Here is a 20,945-nt window from a genome sequence, read left to right on the forward strand (position 1 = left end):
TTTCTCAGTTGGATTTCCCTGTGTGATATTTGTTTCCTCCCCAAATTTCTCAAATATGATAACATCACACAATTAACTCTAGCATCAAACGATGAGCTCAATCCTGGTTGGCAAAGTTCTAAGACCACTTCCAAATTATTTCTGTAACAAAAGAAGGCTTGTGAACTTGTTTTTATTAGCTAATCTCTCAATGACTTCAGAGTAATGGCTTCCATGGCTTATGGAAGCCTTAGTGACAGTGAACCAGTACTTCTAGCAACTTTTTACTATTATGTTTTTTTTTTTTTGGATTTATATTATTTTGGATATTATTGGAGATGGGCAATGAGTTGGGCAACACATGATATGGCATGTGTCCGTACAGTATGACGCGATGTTTTGTAGGGCACGCGGTACAGCATAGCATGCATGCGAGATAGATTGGGTTAGAATTTTAGACATGTAAGCCTTAAAAGTACGACATAATTATAGATGAATTAAAGTATAATACGTGAAAAAGACCCGCAATAAACATGTTTCGCTACAATATATTAATGTAAAATTTTTTAATGAAAATAAACTTAAAATTTTATGATTTTACAAATAACTTAAAATTGAATCTTTTAATATATTTTATTAGCGTAAGTTTTTTAAATTCATTTAATCCTTAAATTAAAAAATACTTTAATATGTTTATAAATTATTAAATGAATAGATGATATCATGATTTTAATAAATAAAATTATAAATATCATGATTTTATAAATGATGCATTAATGTTATTATGACCTATGATCTATGGCTCTATATAAGTATGAGTTAACATTTAAGTTAATCATTAAAAAAATTTATTATTGTTGTTTTTGTTATTAAGTATTAAAAGCATTCTAATACCGTCAAGTCTAATTTAATAGCTAGTATTATATTTTTTTCTACTATTATTAGTTTATTATTATTAAATATGTTATATGTACTTGAATTTTAAATTTTTGATTTTATTAAATTTAACTAAAGGTGTGAGGACCCAAAAAAAAGAAACACGGAAACCTAGAAAAAAACACACCAAGAGAAACTTGGTGTGTGTTTTTTTTAGACATGGCCTAACGTAGCACACATGAACTTAACACGTATGCTGGACAGAATCGAAAAAGAAAAAAGAAAAAAAAAATTAAATACAGTACGAATCACATGATGAGCCGTGCCGTGCGGGGCCATGGTCTTCATTTGATAGGGCCGGCCAGCAAGCCATGGGTTTTGCTGGCCATCTCTAGATTTCATTGACATAGTAAATAAGGGAACCGTTGCAGCTGGTGATTTAAATACTGTGAGGGTGATGCCGAAGACAGATTGGATGCCAGTTTGATGATGACGTGGTGCAATTCCTAATAAGGAAGAACAATTGAAATATTGACAACTTTACACACAGTTGTGTCACTATCTTCTGCAGGTTTCAATCTCTATCGACGATGGTTCATGATCAGCAGACATGGATGGCCCAAGATCGGCATTGCCGAATGAGAAAACAGCTGCATGTGACTAATCTATATATGTCATCTGTCACTACAACTAGTTTTTCGAGAATTTCGATAAGACTGCACATTTTTCGAAAGCCTTTTTGCTATTTCAAAAGTCACAAAAAGGACACTGCAATCCTGTTGTCTGCTCATTTGTTTTCGATGAGATTTACTTGAAAGTCCCAAACACGGCCTAATTTTAATAAAATCTTTATTATAAAAAATATTTATCATATAAATTATTAGTAAAGTAGAAAAAATAATTTATTATAAGTTAATATTATTAATTACCTTAAATACCTATTTAATATATTCACTATTCAGTATCCATAATTCTCGTACTTTAAACTTTAAAATTTGTATGTCCAACATCTTAAGCAATATTTTAACGAATAACGATGAAATCAATTTTTTTTTTATTTTTCATAAATAAAATAAAATTTGCACCCATTATTTTTTATCTTTTAAAAAATAAAGTAAATAAAAATATTATAAAGTATTTTTTTTTAGTATTGATGAAATATTTCTTATTATTATTTTTTTAATTATTGCAAGTTATTTTGGGAGCGAAATTCAATTGAATATAAATAAACAAAAAAAATTATTAACTGTATTTTTGTTAAATAATTTGTTTACAACTTGGACTTGATTATATTGTTGTAAAATTTTGTTAAATCTCTAGAAATTGAGTGTACTGAATGGTTTTACTGGCGTTTTAAATAAATAAAGTTAATTAATTTAAATAATTTAAAGTAACAATCTTTAGTTATACGCGGCGTTAATTTTTATTTACAAATTTAATATTTTTATTTATCTTTTTGAAATTTTAAAGAGTATAAAATAAAATTTAATTTTTTAAAATTGGTATACGAGTGTTGAGTGCAAAAAGTAACAAGTGTTCGAAATAATTTTTAGCCCGCCCTTTCTATTTCCATTGAACAATATATAGAGAAAAATTAATGCATTTCCAATGGAATTGTCCAAACTGGGGCTTAATTTATTTGGAAGAGTAGCTAGAAACGAGCAGATGGCAAGGTAGCTGCAGATAGGAACTTGGTGAAGAGAGAAAGTGACTGAGCAGGTGCAAAAGCAGGAACTTGGTGGCCGGCGCCGCGGACGGTGACCAAAGTAAGACCTTTCTCATAAGTCTCAACCCAGCCAGCCACTTGATGCTTGTGAAACCAAGCCCTCCATTCTTCCTTTATCTTTAGCCCCATTTTGTTTATGCTGTATCTTGTTGATGTCACTGGCACCCTCCCATCTGTGTCACCACTGCACCAATACGTTTTATGTTACTACTAAGGGAAGGGATACTATTAAATGTAAATCGGAATCATAACCTAATACATGAAACTTACAACATGAATTTATATGTAGTACCTGTAGACCCAGATGCGCAAGCCAGCATTTAAGAGCTTTTGAATGATGGGTAACACAGTTTCGGCAGAGTCATTCCACTTACTTATAACACCACTACACACATGCATACGTTTAGCACCAAATTCAAAATCATTGTAAATACATTGTGTGTATATGACAAAATGTAATAATATGCAATTAGATGATGGTATAACATTTTAGGTAACGTCGATATTATCTATAAGACTTTTTTTAAACGACAATAACGGTTCTTTATCTTAAAAAGTAGCAAGTAATATATATAAAAAGAACAGGTAACATGTAATATATATGTATGTGTGTGTGTGTGTGTAGAGGAATATAACTATAGTTGAAGGCATTAATTATTTAGAAATCGAAAGCCAATGGAAAGTGGCAACTGAATGAAGCTGTAGAGCTTGTGTATCTTGCTTTGTTGTAAATGTTCAATGTTAATTACCACAAACAAACAAACAGCAGTGAAAAGATAGGAGAAGGACAGGTGGATGGCTAAAAGCCTAAGATTGTGAAAGAAAGTAATTAATGAAAATGAGAGATCAAAAATCTCACTGCACCATTTACATTAAATTATCTATGGCCGGCCAACAGAAAGAAAGCTCTGCTTCAATGATTGACATAAGTGCGTGCAAGTTTCCAGGTTTTGGTGGGCACTTCAATTTATATATAATGGAGTTAAGTTGCATATGAAATGCTTACCTGCAAGTGGTGTATGGGTAGGACAGTTTGGTGATATTGGCATGTAGGGCCCTCTGAACATCTTCTCTGTTGAAGAATTTCATCACATAGTCTTCCGCGCACGGATCGTATCCTGACGGTAGCCTATGCCACAGGTCCTGAAAGCCATGCACATAACGGACTGAATTAATTAAAAGGAAAAAAAAAGGTCTTAGGTATTCTCCATGCATACTGTAAAATTTAACTTGGTGTTTTTAACTTACATGTTGAGTCAGGAGATGAGGGGCGACCATCAGTTTTGGAGGAGCTTTACCATCAAGAGAATCCAAACAAACTGGAGAGTAAATGCTGTAGATGTCAATTTCAGCATAAGCTTCAACAAAGCCTCTGATATGATCATTGCAATTGCTTCTTATCATGCTTTGCCCAAAATCACATTCCTTGCTTATATCTTTGTAGAGTTTGTCTGATATAATTGCATGACTCCATGCATAATCCACTAGCCCTTTGGTGTCCGTTGGATCATTGATCACGGCATTCCCTATCTGAATTTTTATTTTTAGCCACACATGTACAGTGAATAATACAATAAAAAAAAAAAAAAATTAATGAGATGATTAGGCTTAGTTGATTAATATTTACCATGAAACCCTTAAGATTTATAAATGAGTCTTTGCCAGCTCTTATGTTTCTTTCGTGAATGAGCTCAGCAAGTTGAGGAACATAATGACCTTGTTAAAACAAATGATCACAAAAAAGATTAGTACACATTAGTCGCTACAGAGAATGAACAAATAAATATGAAAAATAAATTTTAGAGTAATATTTTTTTATAAAAAAAAAAAAAAAAAGTGGTACCGGCATAGCTTTCTCCAGCAATGTAAAAGTCATGGGATTTGAAGTTTGGAAATCTTTTGAACCATCCAATCAAGAATGCATAAGAATCATTTGCTGTAACTTGATCGCCAAGTTTATGTAAATCTTCAGAATTGTTGGTGTATGAAAAGCCTACACCCACTGGAGCCTCCAAGAACAGCATATTGGCAGCTAATTACAGCAGTAAAGAATACAGATTATTAGGATACAGACATATTTGCAAGAGAAAAACTTAATTCTAGCGATTGTATTATGACGAGCAATACTATCACATGGCATCATAATGAAATATCCCATTACCTTTGTTCCAAGAATATTTGTTGAATTTGAGTCGACTTCCATTGCCACCAACCAGGAATGGTCCAAGTTCTTGTGCAGCTCCATAGGCTATCGACGAGCAGCCAGGCCCTAAAATTTATTAAGATAGATTATTGCACATGATATTATTATGTCATTAATTGCAATTCTAGCACAAGATATTTCATAATAACGCCACATATTATGATATCTTCTTTGTGAGATTATTTATTTACAAGTTATAAAATTTATTATTTAATAAATTAACGACACGTAATAGTTGAGATTCTAACATAATTAATAAAGGAGTCTCTTAAGTTAGAGATTTTAACATAATTTGTATCTGAAGTACTTCACTTAATTTCCTCTATAGTATTAAGCTTCGGCGGTGTTTAACGTAATTTACACTAAACATATTAATAGTACCACATTAATGGAATTCGTTATTGATGCTGTGTGTGGTGTAAGATATGTTAAACGTAACTTAACAATGACCAAACAAGTGGCTAGTGAATTGATTAAAACCCATTGACAGCCTATCATCAATCAATCAACAAATTATCGGGTCATTGCCGATTTTAAATATTTCCAATTTTTCATTCCCATTAAATGTTAATGCTACTTTCTCCGCAGTCCCAATCGGAGTAAATTTTCCACGAATTTAATTAGAAATTAAAAGACGAAATGGGCAGATTCCTTTCTTATTCAAAAAAAAAAAAAAAAAAAAACATTTCTTTTGACCATGTCGTCATTGACGAATGCCAGTCGTAGTATTCAAAAAGGTCCCCCCAGGCTTGTCGCCAAGTGTTTTTTTTTTTCTTTTTTTACCTGCCTTCAAATTTGTCCGTTTCAGAGAAAATGAGACACAAATTTAAAACAACGGGGTGAGAATCACGACCAAAGTTGAAAAAAAAAAAAAAAAAAACACGACATTTGATCACGAAGCGCAATAGACACGATCAACGGCTACTATTTCGCGACGGAGGCAATGATGGCTCCGATATGGCCCGCCACGAACCGGGACCGAAATGATTGTGTTTCCCATTTTCTTAAAAAGTACAGAAATTATTACTATAATTTTTATAAAAGGCGTTGCGTTAGTCGTAGTTGAGAAATTCTGAAATTCATCATCTAAAATTGACCGGAGTGCGGTTAAAATGAAAATTTTCTCAATAAATCATCAATCATCATGAATTATTTTTTAGTTTAAACAGTAAATCGACCGAGAGCCGTTAAAATTGACGGAGAATATTCTTCGTCGTTATTTGAAAACAAAAATCATTGAAAGGAAAAAGAACAAAACTGCAGGCCTGCTACGAGCCCTGAACTGACACTGACAGACGTTCCACTACTATTTTTGTGTGCCCGGACAAAAGTGAACGATTCTTGCCGTCAAAGATAACGGCAAGAACATATTTTAATGAAAGTAAAGCAGTTCGAGCTTAATACGACTGTAATTAACCCATAATCTTTATTTTCATGTTGTAAATGGAAAGACTCTACCACTAAACTAAAGATTTATTAGTATATTTAATGTAATTTATAATCAAGTAAAATATAACCATTAACTCACTTGATCTCATTGTTATTTATTTTTATACTAAAAAAAAAAATCTTATTATAAATTATAACAAATATAACTGAAGAAAACCCTTGGAAAGAAATATTACTTTTTTTCTTTGAAGATTGTACCGTTGGTGGCGGATATTATTGTACCAATTTGGAAAACGCTTTTTTGTTCTTTTTAAAATTTAAATATGAATGTAAAATTAAAAAAAAAAAAAAAAAAAAAAGAGGACCAAATAGAAACATCATGAGAAAGCAGCAGGAAAGAAAATTTAAGTGAGGGAAAAGAAAAGGAACCTCCATTGAGCCAAAGAACTAGAGGCTTGCTAGAAACTCCCTTTTGGGCTTCAAAGAACCAGTAGAACAAAGCTTTGTGGTCGTTCGGCCGGAGCTTCACGTACCCGGCATAGTGTTTGAACTCAACTTTGGGTTGACCCGGCAGGTCCCTCACTCTATCTGCATCTGCTTCAGTTGTTTGATGAGTTACTCTGCTTCTAGAAGCCACGGCAGAAACTAGCAGCGTACAAAGCATGAAACAAAGTAGACAGTTGCTCGTACTTCCCATTGAAGCTACTGCGCCTCAAATTCAATCACACAGCTCAAAAATCTGTTCTTTTAGTTAATTTACCGGAGCCTGTGTGTATGGAGACTAGAGAGAGTGCGTGCTCGTGGGAAAGTGAAGAAGAAGAAGAGAAAAAAAAGAAACAAAACAAGGAAACAAACATGTGTGTGTACAAGAGAGTGGGGTTGGTGGCAAGAGAGAAAGGGTACAAATAAATGGATATTTGAAAAACACAGGATTTTTTACCCTAATAATTCAATTATTGTTGGAAAATAAAATGTGCTAAAATTCACATGTACAAAAAGTCACATTATCAAGACATTAAAATTTATTATTATTATTTTATCATTTTACAACTCTTTATATCAATCGTTATCATCCAAAATGTTTTATGGGTCTTGGATGGTTTTTACGTAATTTTATTTAATTGACCACTTGAGTTAGAATATTAGAGAAGAAATAGAAATTAAAAAATTTCATTCCAACTTTGTCTACACCTCTATTTTTTTTAAATATATATAAATATAAAAAATAAATTTGTTCCAAATTTTTACATTTTATTGTTGGATGGAGTTATTTTGATTTCAAATTTTAATAATTTGGACCATAAGGACTATTTAGCATAAGTTACTAATTTATTTTTTTATTTTTAACTAACCATATATAAAGGATAAAACAAATGACAAACAGAGACTTAGGCTAAATTTGGTATTATTGTGATGTGATTTTTAAGTCAATATTCTTATTGTGACCTAAAAATAAAAGTTTATAATATTTGATAAATCGACTTTTACTTTTGATGTTGATAACAATAATAAGGATAATTTTAGATATTTCATCAAAATATTATAAAATTGATTAAATAACTTTTGATGGTTGTAGTTTAGAAGCTGGACAAAAGTATCAAAAGAAGTGAAACATGATTTCAGGAAAAAAAGTCTTTGTCACTCTTGTAATAACTAATTTTATTCTAATTTTTTAAAATAATAGTCAATTTTATCCCTATTTTTAAAACAATAACCCAAAACACCATTCTATTAATCTACTGTTAATTTCCTTTATAATTCATTGAAGACAAAATAAGATTTTTCAATCATGGATTTATAAATTATTTTGAAATAAAACTCTCAAACACAATTAAATAACATATGATTTTCTGCATAAATTTAAATTTTAAGAATAGCTTAATGAATAAGTAATAATAACACCAAATAATATGTAAAATATGTATTTAAGACAGAATTAAAAAGAGAGAGAGATAGACTTCACATGCACTGGAGTGATTTTTTTTCCCTTTAACTTGTTATAACTTTAATATAGGCAAGATAGATAAATAAATAATCAATCAGTACTATTATTTTATCAAAAGTAAACACATGCTCCTTTATTTACTTAAAAATACACACTAAACATACAAAAAGACAAATTTAAAATGCTCCATAATAATTTAATGAACACACACGTGCACATGGAGACACACACACATATTGCATATTCTTTATTGTTATTTTTTATTTAACTAAATTATCCTTAAATTTTAAATTTATGCAAAAAGTCAGATATTATATAATTGTGTTTGAAATTTTTATTTTAAAATAGTTTATACATCCATAATTGAAAAATCCTACTTTACCCTCAATTAATTACAGGTAAACTAACAATAAATTAATGAAAGGATATTTTGGGCTACTATTTAATAAGCAGGAATGAAGTGGCTATTGTTTAAATAACAATGATAAAATGAGTTATTGCATTAAATCCCGAGGGTGAAAAGGGCTTTTTCCCCATAATTTTATCTAGTTAAATATGAAAAATTAAATCCCAAATACCTTATATGGTTGATGAATCATATATTTTGAGGAAAATAATTATAGCAATAAAATTAGGGTTCTACTTGGTATAGTTTTTTCAAATAGAGCTTATTTTAATATAGCTTTTCTTACTAGAACTTTCACAAATAAAGCTTTCACAAAAAATAATTTTAATTGTTTATTTATCAATAAGAGTTTTTATTAAAGATTATAAAATTAATTTAATAATTAAATTTTTTAAATTTATGTTATAAAATGAGTGAAATAAGATTGTCAAATAAGGTAAAAAAAATATTTTAGACATATTAATATATTAAATAAGCGTTTCAACCTCTACTCATAAAAGTTCAAAATTTAAACTTCTACTAATAGAGATAAAATAGATTATTTAATCTTTAAAAAATTTATTAAAAAAATTTATGAGATTAAATAAATATTTATAGTTATTAAATAAGACATACCAAACTGACATTAAGTAAATGCGAAAAAGAAATATTCATGGGAATTCAATCTCTTATCAGACCTTCCACGTAGGCTTTGGGCCATGTGAGTTATGTTCAAAGCTCTACAACACCACTATGCTATCAACACTCCATTAAACTTCTAATAAACCCCCAGCTCATATTAACAACTATATAACCTCAGTGGAAATTACATGAAAGGACTTTTGAAAGATTAATGGAAGTTTCTGCTGACTATGGATGACCTCAAATGTTTCTGCCATTTGATTAGTAACGCGATGGCACTGTGCCGTCATGTGCATAAATATTATTATAATTATTTGTTTCAAAACATGTTGAGAAGTATTCAAATCTTGATGAACTTGCCAATTACATTTGGATTATTTTTTGGAATTAACACGTGGTAATGCTCAAATATTTCTCATCTGCATAAATAAATCGAGATTATGAGTCACTAAATAAATTAGATTCCTCTCTTGATTTTTTTTTTTTTTTGACCACGAGGTATCCTGGGGAGGACCCCAACTGTGGGAGGCACCTTTAAGCCCGTACCACAACTCAGACTAGAAGTCTCCGCTCGGGCACATGTTCTCCCAACAAAAGCGACTTTCCTGCGGCTCGAACTGGGGAGCAAACTCAATCAAGCCACTTAAGAAGACTCAATTACCAGTAGAGCCAACACTTTGTTGTTAATTCCTCTCTTGATTTAAATCCTTATGAATTTTCAGAAATCTTGTTTCATATGTAGTGTTTATTAATGATATCTTTATAGTTTAAATTTAACTAGTTTTATGCTCTTACTTATAAAACTATTATTTGTTTACATATATTTTACTCAAAAGAAACTCATAGGAAAATTAATCGGGTTTTTTTGAATTAATTAGAGTAAATGTTTCAATCTTGAATCATCAAATCGAAGTCTCAAAAAGAATTTTAAAAGATTATCCTAAATCTTTGAAATAGTTATAGATCACCAATTTCATAAACCAAGAATGCAAGAAATAAAAAAGGTACTTAGATGACCCACATACAATTAATTAAACCACTATCCAATATCAACTTCACTGTATTCATATGCAGCAATTTCTACTTAGAAAACTGGAGGTGGGTTTCAGTCCTTGTCCTCAAGTAGATTCAATCCAAAATCAAAGCTGAGAAATAATTTGGCCAAGTGTAATAGTCTAGACCCATCAAGGTTACGTAGCTGGCTAAAATTTTGCCACGTATATTATACTTAGAGATAAAGCTGTTGATTAACATTAACCAATACCACCTATCAATTTTGTTCTATGTGCTAATTAAAACAATGGATCGTCACATTATATTAATTGTTGCATTAAACAAAGCGCAAAAATGAAAAAAAAAAAACTTGGCCAATTAAAACTGTGGAAACAGTTGCCGCTTAGGTTATCCGTCGCCACCCACTTTCCATCCTCTTGAAAATTTTCATGTTTCAAGACCCGAATATTAGTTGTAGTAATTCACCTTTGACACTCTAAAAAGAATTGAAATCAACTTCAATTCTCATTGGTCTTTGACAAGATTGCAAAACATTCCTATAACCCTAAAAAGTAGCCCATAACATCAATAGTCACATGTTCCCCAAAGCGAATAGCCCCCACACAGACACACAATTTTTAACTTTCAGCTCACCAAATCAAACCAATTTGAGCCGAAACTTTGCACGCCAAGAAAACACGAACTAGCTCGCACCCCCCATATAACACATGACCAGCAACATTCATTCCCAACTAATTAACCTGTGCGTGCAATGCATAGCAATTGCATTTCCTATCAACCAAACACCATGATCAGCCCTAGCTCTAATCTCACTTCCCTCTCCTCCTCCGATCACAAACTCGCCGGAAACTTCGTTTCCCGGGGGCTCTTTTTCTTGCTTGACGTCCAAATTTTAGAGCTTTTTCTAGCCCTATTTGTCTTCATAGCCATACATTCACTGAGGAAGAAAAAACGTTACGGGCTGCCCATATGGCCATTCCTAGGCATGTTACCGTCTCTCATCTCCGGTCTCCAGGGCAACATGTACGAATGGATGACCGACATCATTATAAGCCAAAGCGGAACGTTTAGATTCAAAGGTCCCTGGCTTAGCAGCCTCAATTGTGTCGTCACCTCCGATCCTCGTAACCTTGAGCATCTTCTCAAGACCAAGTTCCCCAACTTCCCTAAAGGACATTACTTCCGCGACACCGTTCGTGATCTTTTGGGTGACGGGATATTCAACGCCGACGACGAGACGTGGCTCCGGCAAAGAAAGACCTCCAGCATCGAGTTCCATTCTGCAAAGTTCCGGCAAATGACGACCGAGTCGTTGTTCGAGCTTGTGCACTCCAGACTCTTACCTGTCCTCGAAAGTTCATTAAACAGCTCGGCGGCTATTGATCTACAGGACGTATTACTGAGACTGACGTTCGATAATGTATGCATGATAGCTTTCGGGGCTGATCCGGGGTGTTTACGGGTAGGGTTACCCGAGATCCCGTTTGCTAAGGCCTTCGAGGATGCAACCGAGGCGACGGTGTTGCGTTTCGTCACCCCTACTTGTGTGTGGAAAACGATGAGGTTTCTTGATATAGGTAACGAGAAGAAGCTGAAAAGATCCATAAAGGGTGTCGATGAGTTTGCTGATGAAGTGATACTAACTCGAAAGAAGGAGCTGTCCATGCAAAGCAACAGCATGATGCAGAGATCAGATATATTGACTGTGTTCATGAGGTTAAAGGATGAGCAGGGGGTGCCATTCTCGGATAAGTTCTTGCGGGATATTTGTGTCAACTTTATTCTTGCCGGAAGGGATACCTCTTCGGTGGCACTGAGCTGGTTCTTCTGGTTGCTTGATCGGAATCCGGAGGTCGAGGAGAAGATTCTTGGGGAGGTTTGTGGGATAATTGCTGAAAGAGAAGACGGGAAAATGAAGGAGAGTAGCAGTAATTCATTGGTGTTTAAGCCTGAGGAGATTAAAAAAATGGATTATTTGCAAGCTGCATTATCAGAGGCTTTGAGGTTGTATCCCTCTGTGCCTGTTGATCACAAAGAGGTAATTCATTAACTAATTAGTTAATAATCACCTTTTGATTTATGCTTTTACATTATCATTTTTTGGGTAATTTTTTCATTAGGTTGCCATGATCATAATATGAAAATTGATCAGAATTTAAATTTGATTGTGAGCATTTTGTTTTTATGAATGTTATACGTTAATAGAAGATAAAGGTACCTAGAGAACAACATGTGACTCCTTGTATGCTAATGGAAAGTTGCAAAATGGGTTAATACAATTAATTTTATTTGATCCTTTGATAAGCTATGATTTGGTCAATTTCTTGTTTACCTAACGACATATATCTTTATTATGTTTGGATGTTAAGACATCATCGAAAAAGAATTTAGTAAAAAAGAATTGTGAAACTTGAAGTTGATTACCTAAATATAGACGACGAATTAAACTAAGACCTAATATAAATATATAGGTCTAAACTAATTGAAGGTCTTACATTCATCATTTTTTCTGTCCTTTTCCCTTCGCATTTGAAAAAACCATTTATATCCTTGCTTAAAGTAATGGCACAAAGGTCCTTAATTTAAGAGTCTATTGATTAAACGGGAAGAGACTTAAGAGACAATTACTTAAGCATTTCACAACTGGAAGATTATACAAGAATATTTATGTAAACATGGCGGGCTCAGACTCATTCTTGTAGCCATTGAGTCTTTTTGATGATACCCCTTCTTGTTAAATATCCGCTCAAAATGTCACTTTTGTATGATATTTCAATAAAATTTCATATTGTAATTGTGTTTAGGTGGTTGAAGACGATGTATTTCCAGATGGGACAGCTGTAAAGAAGGGAACAAAAGTGATATATGCAATTTATGCAATGGGAAGAATGGAGGCAATATGGGGAAAGGATTGTAGAGAATTCAAGCCAGAAAGATGGCTAAGAGACGGCCGTTATACGAGTGAATCAGCCTACAAGTTCACTGCCTTCAACGGTGGCCCCAGGCTCTGCCTCGGCAAAGATTTCGCCTACTATCAGATGAAATACGCTGCCGCCTCCATCATTTACCGCTACCGTGTTAAGGTGGTGAAGGGTCATCCGGTGGCACCAAAGCTTGCGTTGACAATGTACATGAAGCATGGCTTGAAGGTGAACCTATGCAAGCGAGATGAGTCTGAGCTGCAAAAATACTTCAAGTGAATGATAAATTGAGAGCTCACTTTGAGTCAATAAAATATGTTTGCTTTTCATAATTTTTTAGCCTTATTATTATTATTGGTATTGCAATATATATTTGTTAGAAATGCATGGAATTGATTGAAACATAATTTAGATTGAAATATAAAGGGTTGTATTTAAATATGTTCACAGATATTACATCTGAATAAAGGAGTTGATGATGCTTATTGGACTGTTCATTCATGTCATCATTACATATTGTTACTTACAAATACTTGATTCTGAATTTTAATTATATCAGTACTAAGTTGAATATGAAATCATTTGAAATGGGAAGAATTAAAGAATCAAGCTTTCCCATCCCACTCTTCATAGAACTCCATCAAAAATTCCTCCATGAACTTGTGTCTTTTCTCTGCCCTTCTCCGCCCAGCCTGATAAATATGAGTTTAAACAATGCTCAAATTCCATTGTACTATATAATCAATCACATAATAATGTAACGATATTGATGCAACATGCAAATACGTTTATTCAACTGTAGGTTCGTGAGACAAGCCAATATGACGGTACGCATCAAATTCAATTCATGTTACCTCTGTTTTCATCAAGTCCTTTAGCTTGAGAAGCTTCTCATGAAAATGGTTCACTGTTGTCTGCTCCTCTTTCTTCATGTACTGTTCTTTAGATACATCTGACCGCGGCTTAATGGCAGGATCATGAAGAACTCTGTTCCGACTTCCACCAAATGTAAAGCAGCGAGCAATTCCTGAAATTGATGGCCGATATAAAATTTTATTTCCAGGAGAATTACAATATCCTCTGATAGTCTGATATCCCAAGCAGTTAGCACTGAAAGTATTCACCAAATTAAACAGAAATACTAAACTTTATGAACAATGAATATTGATGAAATACAAAAAGAAAGCAACCTTGCCTCTCGAGACCAAGAGCCATTGAAATGGAAAACGCTATCTCAGAATATAATTCTTGAAGTTGGGAAATGTAAAACAGTATAAAGTCCGTAGAAGTTTGAACTCATCATACTTGTTTAAGTTAGATGAAAGAAAATGATAGATGAAAAACTGGTTTTCAGGTTGAAGCATTTTTCAATTTAAAAAATTACCAATAGCACCAATTGCGTCAAGCCGATCAGCATCTTGCACCACACCAAACTCTGGAGAAAATTCAGCATTTGCAAGCCCGGCAATTTCATCTTTGAAACCTGAAAATTGGAATATAGGTAACTCTTAAGAGTTCTGTTTTTTATCTATTAATGCCTATTTGACCAAGCATACAAGAAAAGCACAAATGCCTCATGCAAACAAAACTGCAAAAGCTAAATACAACTGAATGTGAATCGATAACTGACTAGGACCTAAAGAACCTGAATATATAAAGAATTCTGAATAGCTGGAAATTGTGCATACTTGTGTGTCTGAAACAGAAAAACAATAGAAATTCATACCTAAGATAGAATCGATCTGTGTCAAAGGAAAGAGGTAAATAATCTAGACAACAATCAAGAAAAAGGTTGAATCCCAAAGAAGGGAAAAAAGAAAGAAAAAGAAGCTAGAGACCTTGTGGGCACTATCATCATGGTGAGGAAATATATGATGTAATGGACAAAAATCAAAACGAAGGAGCACACAATAATACAAAATACAAAGATACAAGTTCAGAGCGCCATCCCTGTAATCACAATATGCATACAAATACAGCAGCAAAGTATAAAATCTAGAGCACTAACATCTCCATCTCCATAAATGCAATATGTATTATGCATATGTACTAAAGCAAACATGCCGTATACACATGTCCCAGCAACTGCAGTATGTATATCATAAATGACTTTGCCTTTGAAACACCCTTTTCTTGCTTTATGACATAACAACAATTGCACTATGGCTACGTTTTTTTAGAGAATAAATGAAATAAAATTGGTAATAAAGATTTGAAAAGTAAATAAATAACTAAGGAAAAAAACAAAAACAGTGTTTAACACTGAAATCTGCAGGTAATATAAGGAAGACATAATGCACTATTGAGACAATGAAGAAAAAGAGTCATTGAATAGACAACAGCACCCAAAGATTCTCAAATGCCATAAAAATTTGCCACAAATACAATAATTAAAAGCAGTAATCACCAAATTCTGTGGGTGAAATTATACATATCAGATCTGAAAGTAAATTCACATACTTGGAACAATAAAGGGAAGAAGTAAAATGTAATCAGAAATTCAGAACATTGGTAAATTCATAAACAATAGCTATAAGAAATAGCTCACCCATTTTCTTAATGATATTTAATATTCTCATTTTCTTGCTTTCTTCTAACCCCTCATCCTCAAGAAAATTCTCAACTATCTTCTCCTCGGATGGATCTCTACATGAAATAGCAGTAACTTACAGATCAGGAATGGATAGGAGGCAAATTCAAACAAAAGGTTTAGAGAAGGAGAGAGGGATGAAAAAGAAATCAGTCCACCAGGCCTTATGTAAGCAGAAAATTAAACTTCAATTATATAGTTCTGGAACACAAAGGTAAGAGTCAGACATTGGCGCACTTAAAAGCAGTTTAAAAGTATGAAAATAGCTTACAATATATGATCAAAACTATAATAATACATTATTTGCATGCATTAAACAAACACAAGCTCCATCAATGAGCAATTTTCCAGAAACCCAACAGGGGATTTAACTTTTGTACCAGCCAAATATGTAAAATGTATAATAAATATCGAACCAAATAGCATGTTCATCCGAGGATTGAGCCGACGCAAGAGTAAGTGCAAACCTCAGATACTTGTAGTCACCTGCAGTAAACATCCGGAATGAGAAATTATTAGCAATTTTCAAAGAATACAATAAACAAGATAGCAATGAAAGGCATTTCAAAATCGTACAAATACCTATATCATGGAGAAGTGCAGCAAGCTCCACCTGCGGGCCACACGAAACGAAGAATAGTTTATAGAAGAAGCCACAGTTAAAGGAGGAACTAACAAAATCATCAAAGTTCCTCCTTGCATCCAACTAAATTAGACAGAGTAGCAAATAATAGGTATCTATATCGGCACAGCGACTCTATACCATCACACAAATGATGGTAAAGCGTTGAATCTTGAGTTGCATATTTTATCACAAAAGCAAATATACAGCGTTGAATCTTGAGTTAAATATTTTATCACAGAAGCAAATAAAGTACCACTCCACCTACAAAGCTGGGATTACATAGTTTGAATTTCAACTGACGTATCATCTGATGTGTCACACTCAGTGACACGACCTAAGTGAGTAAATTAGCGGTAATAATCAGCTATTTGGGCATGAATTATTCTTGTGGTTCAATTTTTATAGACAAAAAGTGAGAAATTAATTGGAAAAAAAAGGGGGGGTGTTAAGAGGAACAATACGATTTCCATGGAGTCGGGATTGGAAGCGAGGCCTTCCTCACGCGCGAGGGAGAGGGCGAGGTCTCTGACCCTCCAAACGTGAGAAGCGTCATGCGACGCGTCGTTTCCTTTCATGCTTCTCTCCACCAGCTTCTCTGCTTTTCTCACTCTGCTCTCCATTTTACCCTGCAAACGACGCAACACAGACCGCTACGCAAAATACAAATACCTGCTACTGATTTTGATTTTATTTCGGGGAACTTTTGCAAGGACGTGCTTCATTGACTTCAAAATTTGACAAACGTGATGCCATTATCATTTATTTTATAGACATGTCAAATGTTCTGTGAAAAGTCTAAAATGCATCGAGTCTCCATCCATTTTCCTTTCGTACAGGTGATATCTTTTATTAATGAACGAAAAAAGGAAAAAAAAATTATAGTACCACCCAGTATCCTAACTTCCAAGCAAATGCAAAGAAGCTAACTAACATTTGAAAAGGAGACCTTTTCTGATCTCCAAACCAAGTAAGTAGGTGGACACAATCCAAATACCATATTAACTGAATCAGCAACCACAACTTAGGCTTTAATATGTGTTATAGGAGCCCTCAACTACCATTTTTTAGCTTGTGACTGCCTAGCTGGTTAGTCACCGTCAGGATGCCGGCATACAGAGGGAGCACGGAACATGATGATACTAAAAGAAAGATCAACAACCATGTAAATGGTGAAACCGATGTGGGAAAAGATCCCCATTAAGTATGGCGTCTCAAATTTTTTTGCAAGTAGTGATAATTTTCTAAGAAACTGAGAAAGGGCCAAAGATTTCTACTCTTTAACCAATATTTTCACATCTTCAGCAAGTGAAATTATGTTACGCAATCTGATAAGCATCATTTGCCAAGCCGTGTTTTTAAAAGGTCAATGTTAGGGTTCAACACCACTCAAGTTCTTCTTGGTCAATGAGGGAAGCATATAAGAAGAACATTGATTTCTAAATCAATATTTTAAAAGTGACTTCGCAATCATTGAAGCAAAACTAGTGTATATTAGAGAGTGATTAGATATTTATGTAGTTATAAATGGGTCACATTACAAACTCTTACTAATCTATACATATCGTTAATCTAAACCATGAATGAAAAAAACCTCACATTCTCTACAAAGAATAAAGAATTAGATGTCATTTACTTCACTGAAGTGTGTATATATACATAAAAGAACAACAAATGTCGCCATGAACAGAGACCGTCATCTTGCTAATGCAGGTATGGCAAAAAAGGAACGGCAGAACACTGTAGGATTTGAAGACAGCTCTTTCACGGTTATGGTTGATCCTTCATTTGTTCTTTGAGCAGAACCCCAAGAAGATAACGAGGAATTGGCCTCTAATGGTATGAAACTTATACACTCTGGAGAACAAGATTCGGCATCTGCATTAGACAAAGTCACCTCTCCTTGTGAATAATCACCCTCCAGTTCTCTAGACAATTCTTCATCGACCCCCTTCACAAATGGATCATCCAATAGCATCTCGGCAGTAAATCTAAAGGCCGGTTTTCGCACAAAGCATCTCCTCAAAAAATCTCTGGCTTCTTTGGAAACCCTAGATGGAATTTCCGGCAAGGAATGCTCATCACCAATAATGCTAAACAACTGATCAATACTGCAATCCTCTTTCACAACCCAAGCTTGCCTTCCACTAAGCATTTCCAGAACCACACAGCCTAGGGCCCAGATATCAGAAGGGGCCTCTTGCATATGTTGAACAACAGTTTCGGGTGCCAAATAGAGTGGAGTTCCTCTCATTGAAGGATCAAACTTTTGTCTCTTGCAGTGTCTCGATCTTTTTGCCACCCCCAGATCAGCAATTTTTGCAACAAACTTGCCAGATTGAGTTGCCACAAGAAGAATATTATCTGGTTTCACATCACAATGTACATAGCCAGAATCGTGAATGTGACCAATCCCTTCAAGAATGCACCTAGTAAAGTGTCTAACATCTTTTTCCGGTAACCCATTGCCGTTACACTTTTCAATTAAATCGCCTAGGGTTCCACCAGCAGCATATTCTAACAACAAATTGTAAGCCATCTCCCCATTTTCGCCCATTGTGATTTCTTCGCCAAAACACTCCAGCACAAAAGGGCAACCGTTGAGATTGTCGAAAACCTCCTTCTCTTTCTGGAGGGAAGCAGAAGCAGAGACTTCTGCGGATTTAACGGCCATCAATGGCGGTAAAAAGCTTGAATTCGATTTGGGTTTTGCAATAAAGACGCACCCGAAGCTTCCTTGGCCAATGACCCGGCCTCTAAACCAAGAAGTCCCATCGCTATCCATCATTGCAAACAATTTCTTCTTCTTGTTTCTCGTTTCTTGAACTTCAAGTGTTTTCTGTTTCCTTTTGGGACGAAATTCTTATTGTTGCTCGTTTCTTGAAGGGTTTTGTTTGCGCAGGTTTGATTTTGAGGCGCGCAAGGCCAGACTTTGCGTGATATATACGCAGGACTCTCGACTCGACGCTGTCGAGGAAAAAATATGACCGTTAAAATCGCGTTAATTTTGAAAACACATGGCTAAATGGGCTGGGCCAGGCCTAGTCGGTTCAGGCCATTCTTGGCGTATATATATACTTTTTATATACGCAATATATGGTTACTTTTAATTAATACCATTCTATATACGTAGTTTATGATTCATTAATTTTTAATTTTGTGAAAATGTTGTGGGTAACTTGCCTTCTATAAAGCATAGTAGTTAATTTCACAAGCCCAAAAATCTATGTATAGTGTTTCTATCATTGTATGGGAATATGTTTTAAAGAATGTGAAATTGCAATCTTATTTATACAGATTATTTTCTTTTTATTACTTAAGTAATTATTAAATAAAAAAATAGATACAGCAAGTATTGTACAACAACATTTTACTACTAAAGAAATGTAAAATTTTACAATTTGCTGCTTTTTTTCTAAGTTGACCGTTAGTTGACCTACAAAATTTCAATTTTGCCCTTACTTAAAAAACACATAAATTCTAATAAAGCTAAATAAGTTTCACTATTCTATTTAGAGGCCAAAAAATGAATTAAACGTTTATAATTGTACCCAAAAAAAATGGCAACCAAAGATTTCTATAATTATTAATTATCGATAAAATTGAACAACATACAAATGTATGATCATCGAAGCGGTCAACTAACAAAAAAATAGTAAAATACAAGATTTTATAATTCTGTAATAATAAAATATTAGGGTACAACACTTGTTGAAAGTATTTGTTATTTCACAATAATTTAAATAGTAAAAGAAAAATAACTGCTATTTATATTTATGTTATCAAGGATCCATATTGTGAGACAACAATTATACTAAAAATTAAAAATAAAATAAAAGATAAATGATACTGTGTCATCAACAGATAGACAAGACCACCTCCAATGAACCATTTGGCTTGAAAAAAAAGACTTTTAACACTGGTAATATGTTATGCGCATACATGTTACTTAGTAATAGTACACTGATGAGTGATGAGAGGTGGAAAAATGAGGAACGAAGGCTCATCTATATCAATAGTTTCCCAGCTAAGTGTGTACAATTATTTCAAAACCAGAATAGTATTAATAATTGTGCACGGTGTATACATAAAAAACAGCTTCTCAGAGTGCTGCAGGGTGTGGAAGAGGCCAGCGAAATCAGGTTCCAGCTATACTTCAGCCATCCACAGCCTTGGAAACAGCTTTGATAGCAGCAACTGATGCTCCCAAACCGCACTGCAAGATCAACAAATAAAGCCCTTACATTAATCAAACCGGACATTCTCGGTTAACTGCCCCTAATCATATGGAGGAGTGTCGTCAAACCAATTTAACAGTATCAAAACAAGAAGAGCATCAGCGGAAGGGATTTATTTTAACTGCATCATGTATAGGAAATTATTTGCTTTCCTCCCAAACATCAGATTAACCAGAAAGAGGAAAACTACCACAGGGGTCTCAAACAAAGCAGGGCCAATTATTGCATCATAAATACGGTTTTTGGTTCCAAAAAAAATGACTAATTGATTAAATAAACATCCATTTTCAAAAGTAATTAAAAGAGCGGCCACTCAAGGGGATATCATGTAGCTAGCTATGTATCTCAATCATCGAAAAGACATCTGACAATGTAGGCAATTTCCGATCATTATAGTTTCCTCGAAAGGTGACGT

General features: G+C 33.8%; 4 protein-coding genes across 4 annotated transcripts; 1 reads left to right on the forward strand and 3 right to left on the reverse strand.

Annotated features, from left to right (window-relative positions):
- Positions 1-2,398: 2,398 nt before the first annotated feature.
- Positions 2,399-7,063, reverse strand: LOC102608354 (serine carboxypeptidase-like 35). Its single transcript, XM_006484475.3, has 8 exons — positions 6,603-7,063; positions 4,743-4,850; positions 4,425-4,613; positions 4,209-4,297; positions 3,830-4,111; positions 3,588-3,724; positions 2,874-2,966; positions 2,399-2,765 (listed from the first exon to the last, which is right to left on the reverse strand). The coding sequence occupies exons 1-8, from the start codon at positions 6,868-6,870 to the stop codon at positions 2,507-2,509; spliced, it is 1,425 nt and encodes a 474-aa protein (XP_006484538.1). The 5' UTR covers positions 6,871-7,063; the 3' UTR covers positions 2,399-2,506.
- A 3,493-nt stretch (positions 7,064-10,556) lies between these two features.
- On the forward strand, positions 10,557-13,577 carry LOC102607755 (cytochrome P450 86B1). The gene is made up of 2 exons (XM_006484473.4): positions 10,557-12,197; positions 12,964-13,577. The coding sequence occupies exons 1-2, from the start codon at positions 10,911-10,913 to the stop codon at positions 13,357-13,359; spliced, it is 1,683 nt and encodes a 560-aa protein (XP_006484536.1). The 5' UTR covers positions 10,557-10,910; the 3' UTR covers positions 13,360-13,577.
- On the reverse strand, positions 13,534-17,033 carry LOC102608063 (uncharacterized). Its single transcript, XM_006484474.4, has 7 exons — positions 16,757-17,033; positions 16,253-16,283; positions 16,138-16,156; positions 15,629-15,726; positions 14,465-14,563; positions 13,935-14,107; positions 13,534-13,772 (listed from the first exon to the last, which is right to left on the reverse strand). Exons 1-7 carry the CDS (start codon positions 16,913-16,915, stop codon positions 13,686-13,688), a joined length of 666 nt encoding a protein of 221 aa, XP_006484537.1. The 5' UTR covers positions 16,916-17,033; the 3' UTR covers positions 13,534-13,685.
- Positions 17,034-17,784: 751 nt separating this feature from the next.
- On the reverse strand, positions 17,785-19,222 carry LOC102624236 (mitogen-activated protein kinase kinase kinase 20). The gene has a single exon (XM_006484522.4). The coding sequence runs from the start codon at positions 19,078-19,080 to the stop codon at positions 17,989-17,991; it is 1,092 nt and encodes a 363-aa protein (XP_006484585.2). The 5' UTR covers positions 19,081-19,222; the 3' UTR covers positions 17,785-17,988.
- Between the last annotated feature and the right edge of the window lie 1,723 nt (positions 19,223-20,945).

This window comes from Citrus sinensis, chromosome 4 (genome assembly GCF_022201045.2).
Source record: "Citrus sinensis cultivar Valencia sweet orange chromosome 4, DVS_A1.0, whole genome shotgun sequence".
Taxonomy (NCBI): Eukaryota; Viridiplantae; Streptophyta; class Magnoliopsida; order Sapindales; family Rutaceae; genus Citrus; species Citrus sinensis.

Bases quoted from the DNA above. Each gene is read 5' to 3' on its own strand.
- LOC102608354 (XM_006484475.3), bottom strand. From the start codon at position 6,870: ATGGGAAGTACGAGCAACTGTCTACTTTGTTTCATGCTTTGTACGCTG. The intron at 4,112-4,208 runs GTAAATATTAAT...ATAAAAATTCAG, and splicing joins TAAATCTTAAGGGTTTCATG to ATAGGGAATGCCGTGATCAA. The intron at 2,766-2,873 runs GTACTACATATA...GTATTGGTGCAG, and splicing joins TTGCGCATCTGGGTCTACAG to TGGTGACACAGATGGGAGGG.
- LOC102607755 (XM_006484473.4), top strand. From the start codon at position 10,911: ATGCATAGCAATTGCATTTCCTATCAACCAAACACCATGATCAGCCCT. The intron at 12,198-12,963 runs GTAATTCATTAA...AATTGTGTTTAG, and splicing joins TGCCTGTTGATCACAAAGAG to GTGGTTGAAGACGATGTATT.
- LOC102608063 (XM_006484474.4), bottom strand. From the start codon at position 16,915: ATGGAGAGCAGAGTGAGAAAAGCAGAGAAGCTGGTGGAGAGAAGCATG. The intron at 16,284-16,756 runs GTATTGTTCCTC...TGTGGCCCGCAG, and splicing joins ATCCCGACTCCATGGAAATC to GTGGAGCTTGCTGCACTTCT. The intron at 14,564-15,628 runs GTGAGCTATTTC...TCCAATTTTCAG, and splicing joins AAATATCATTAAGAAAATGG to GTTTCAAAGATGAAATTGCC.
- LOC102624236 (XM_006484522.4), bottom strand. From the start codon at position 19,080: ATGATGGATAGCGATGGGACTTCTTGGTTTAGAGGCCGGGTCATTGGC.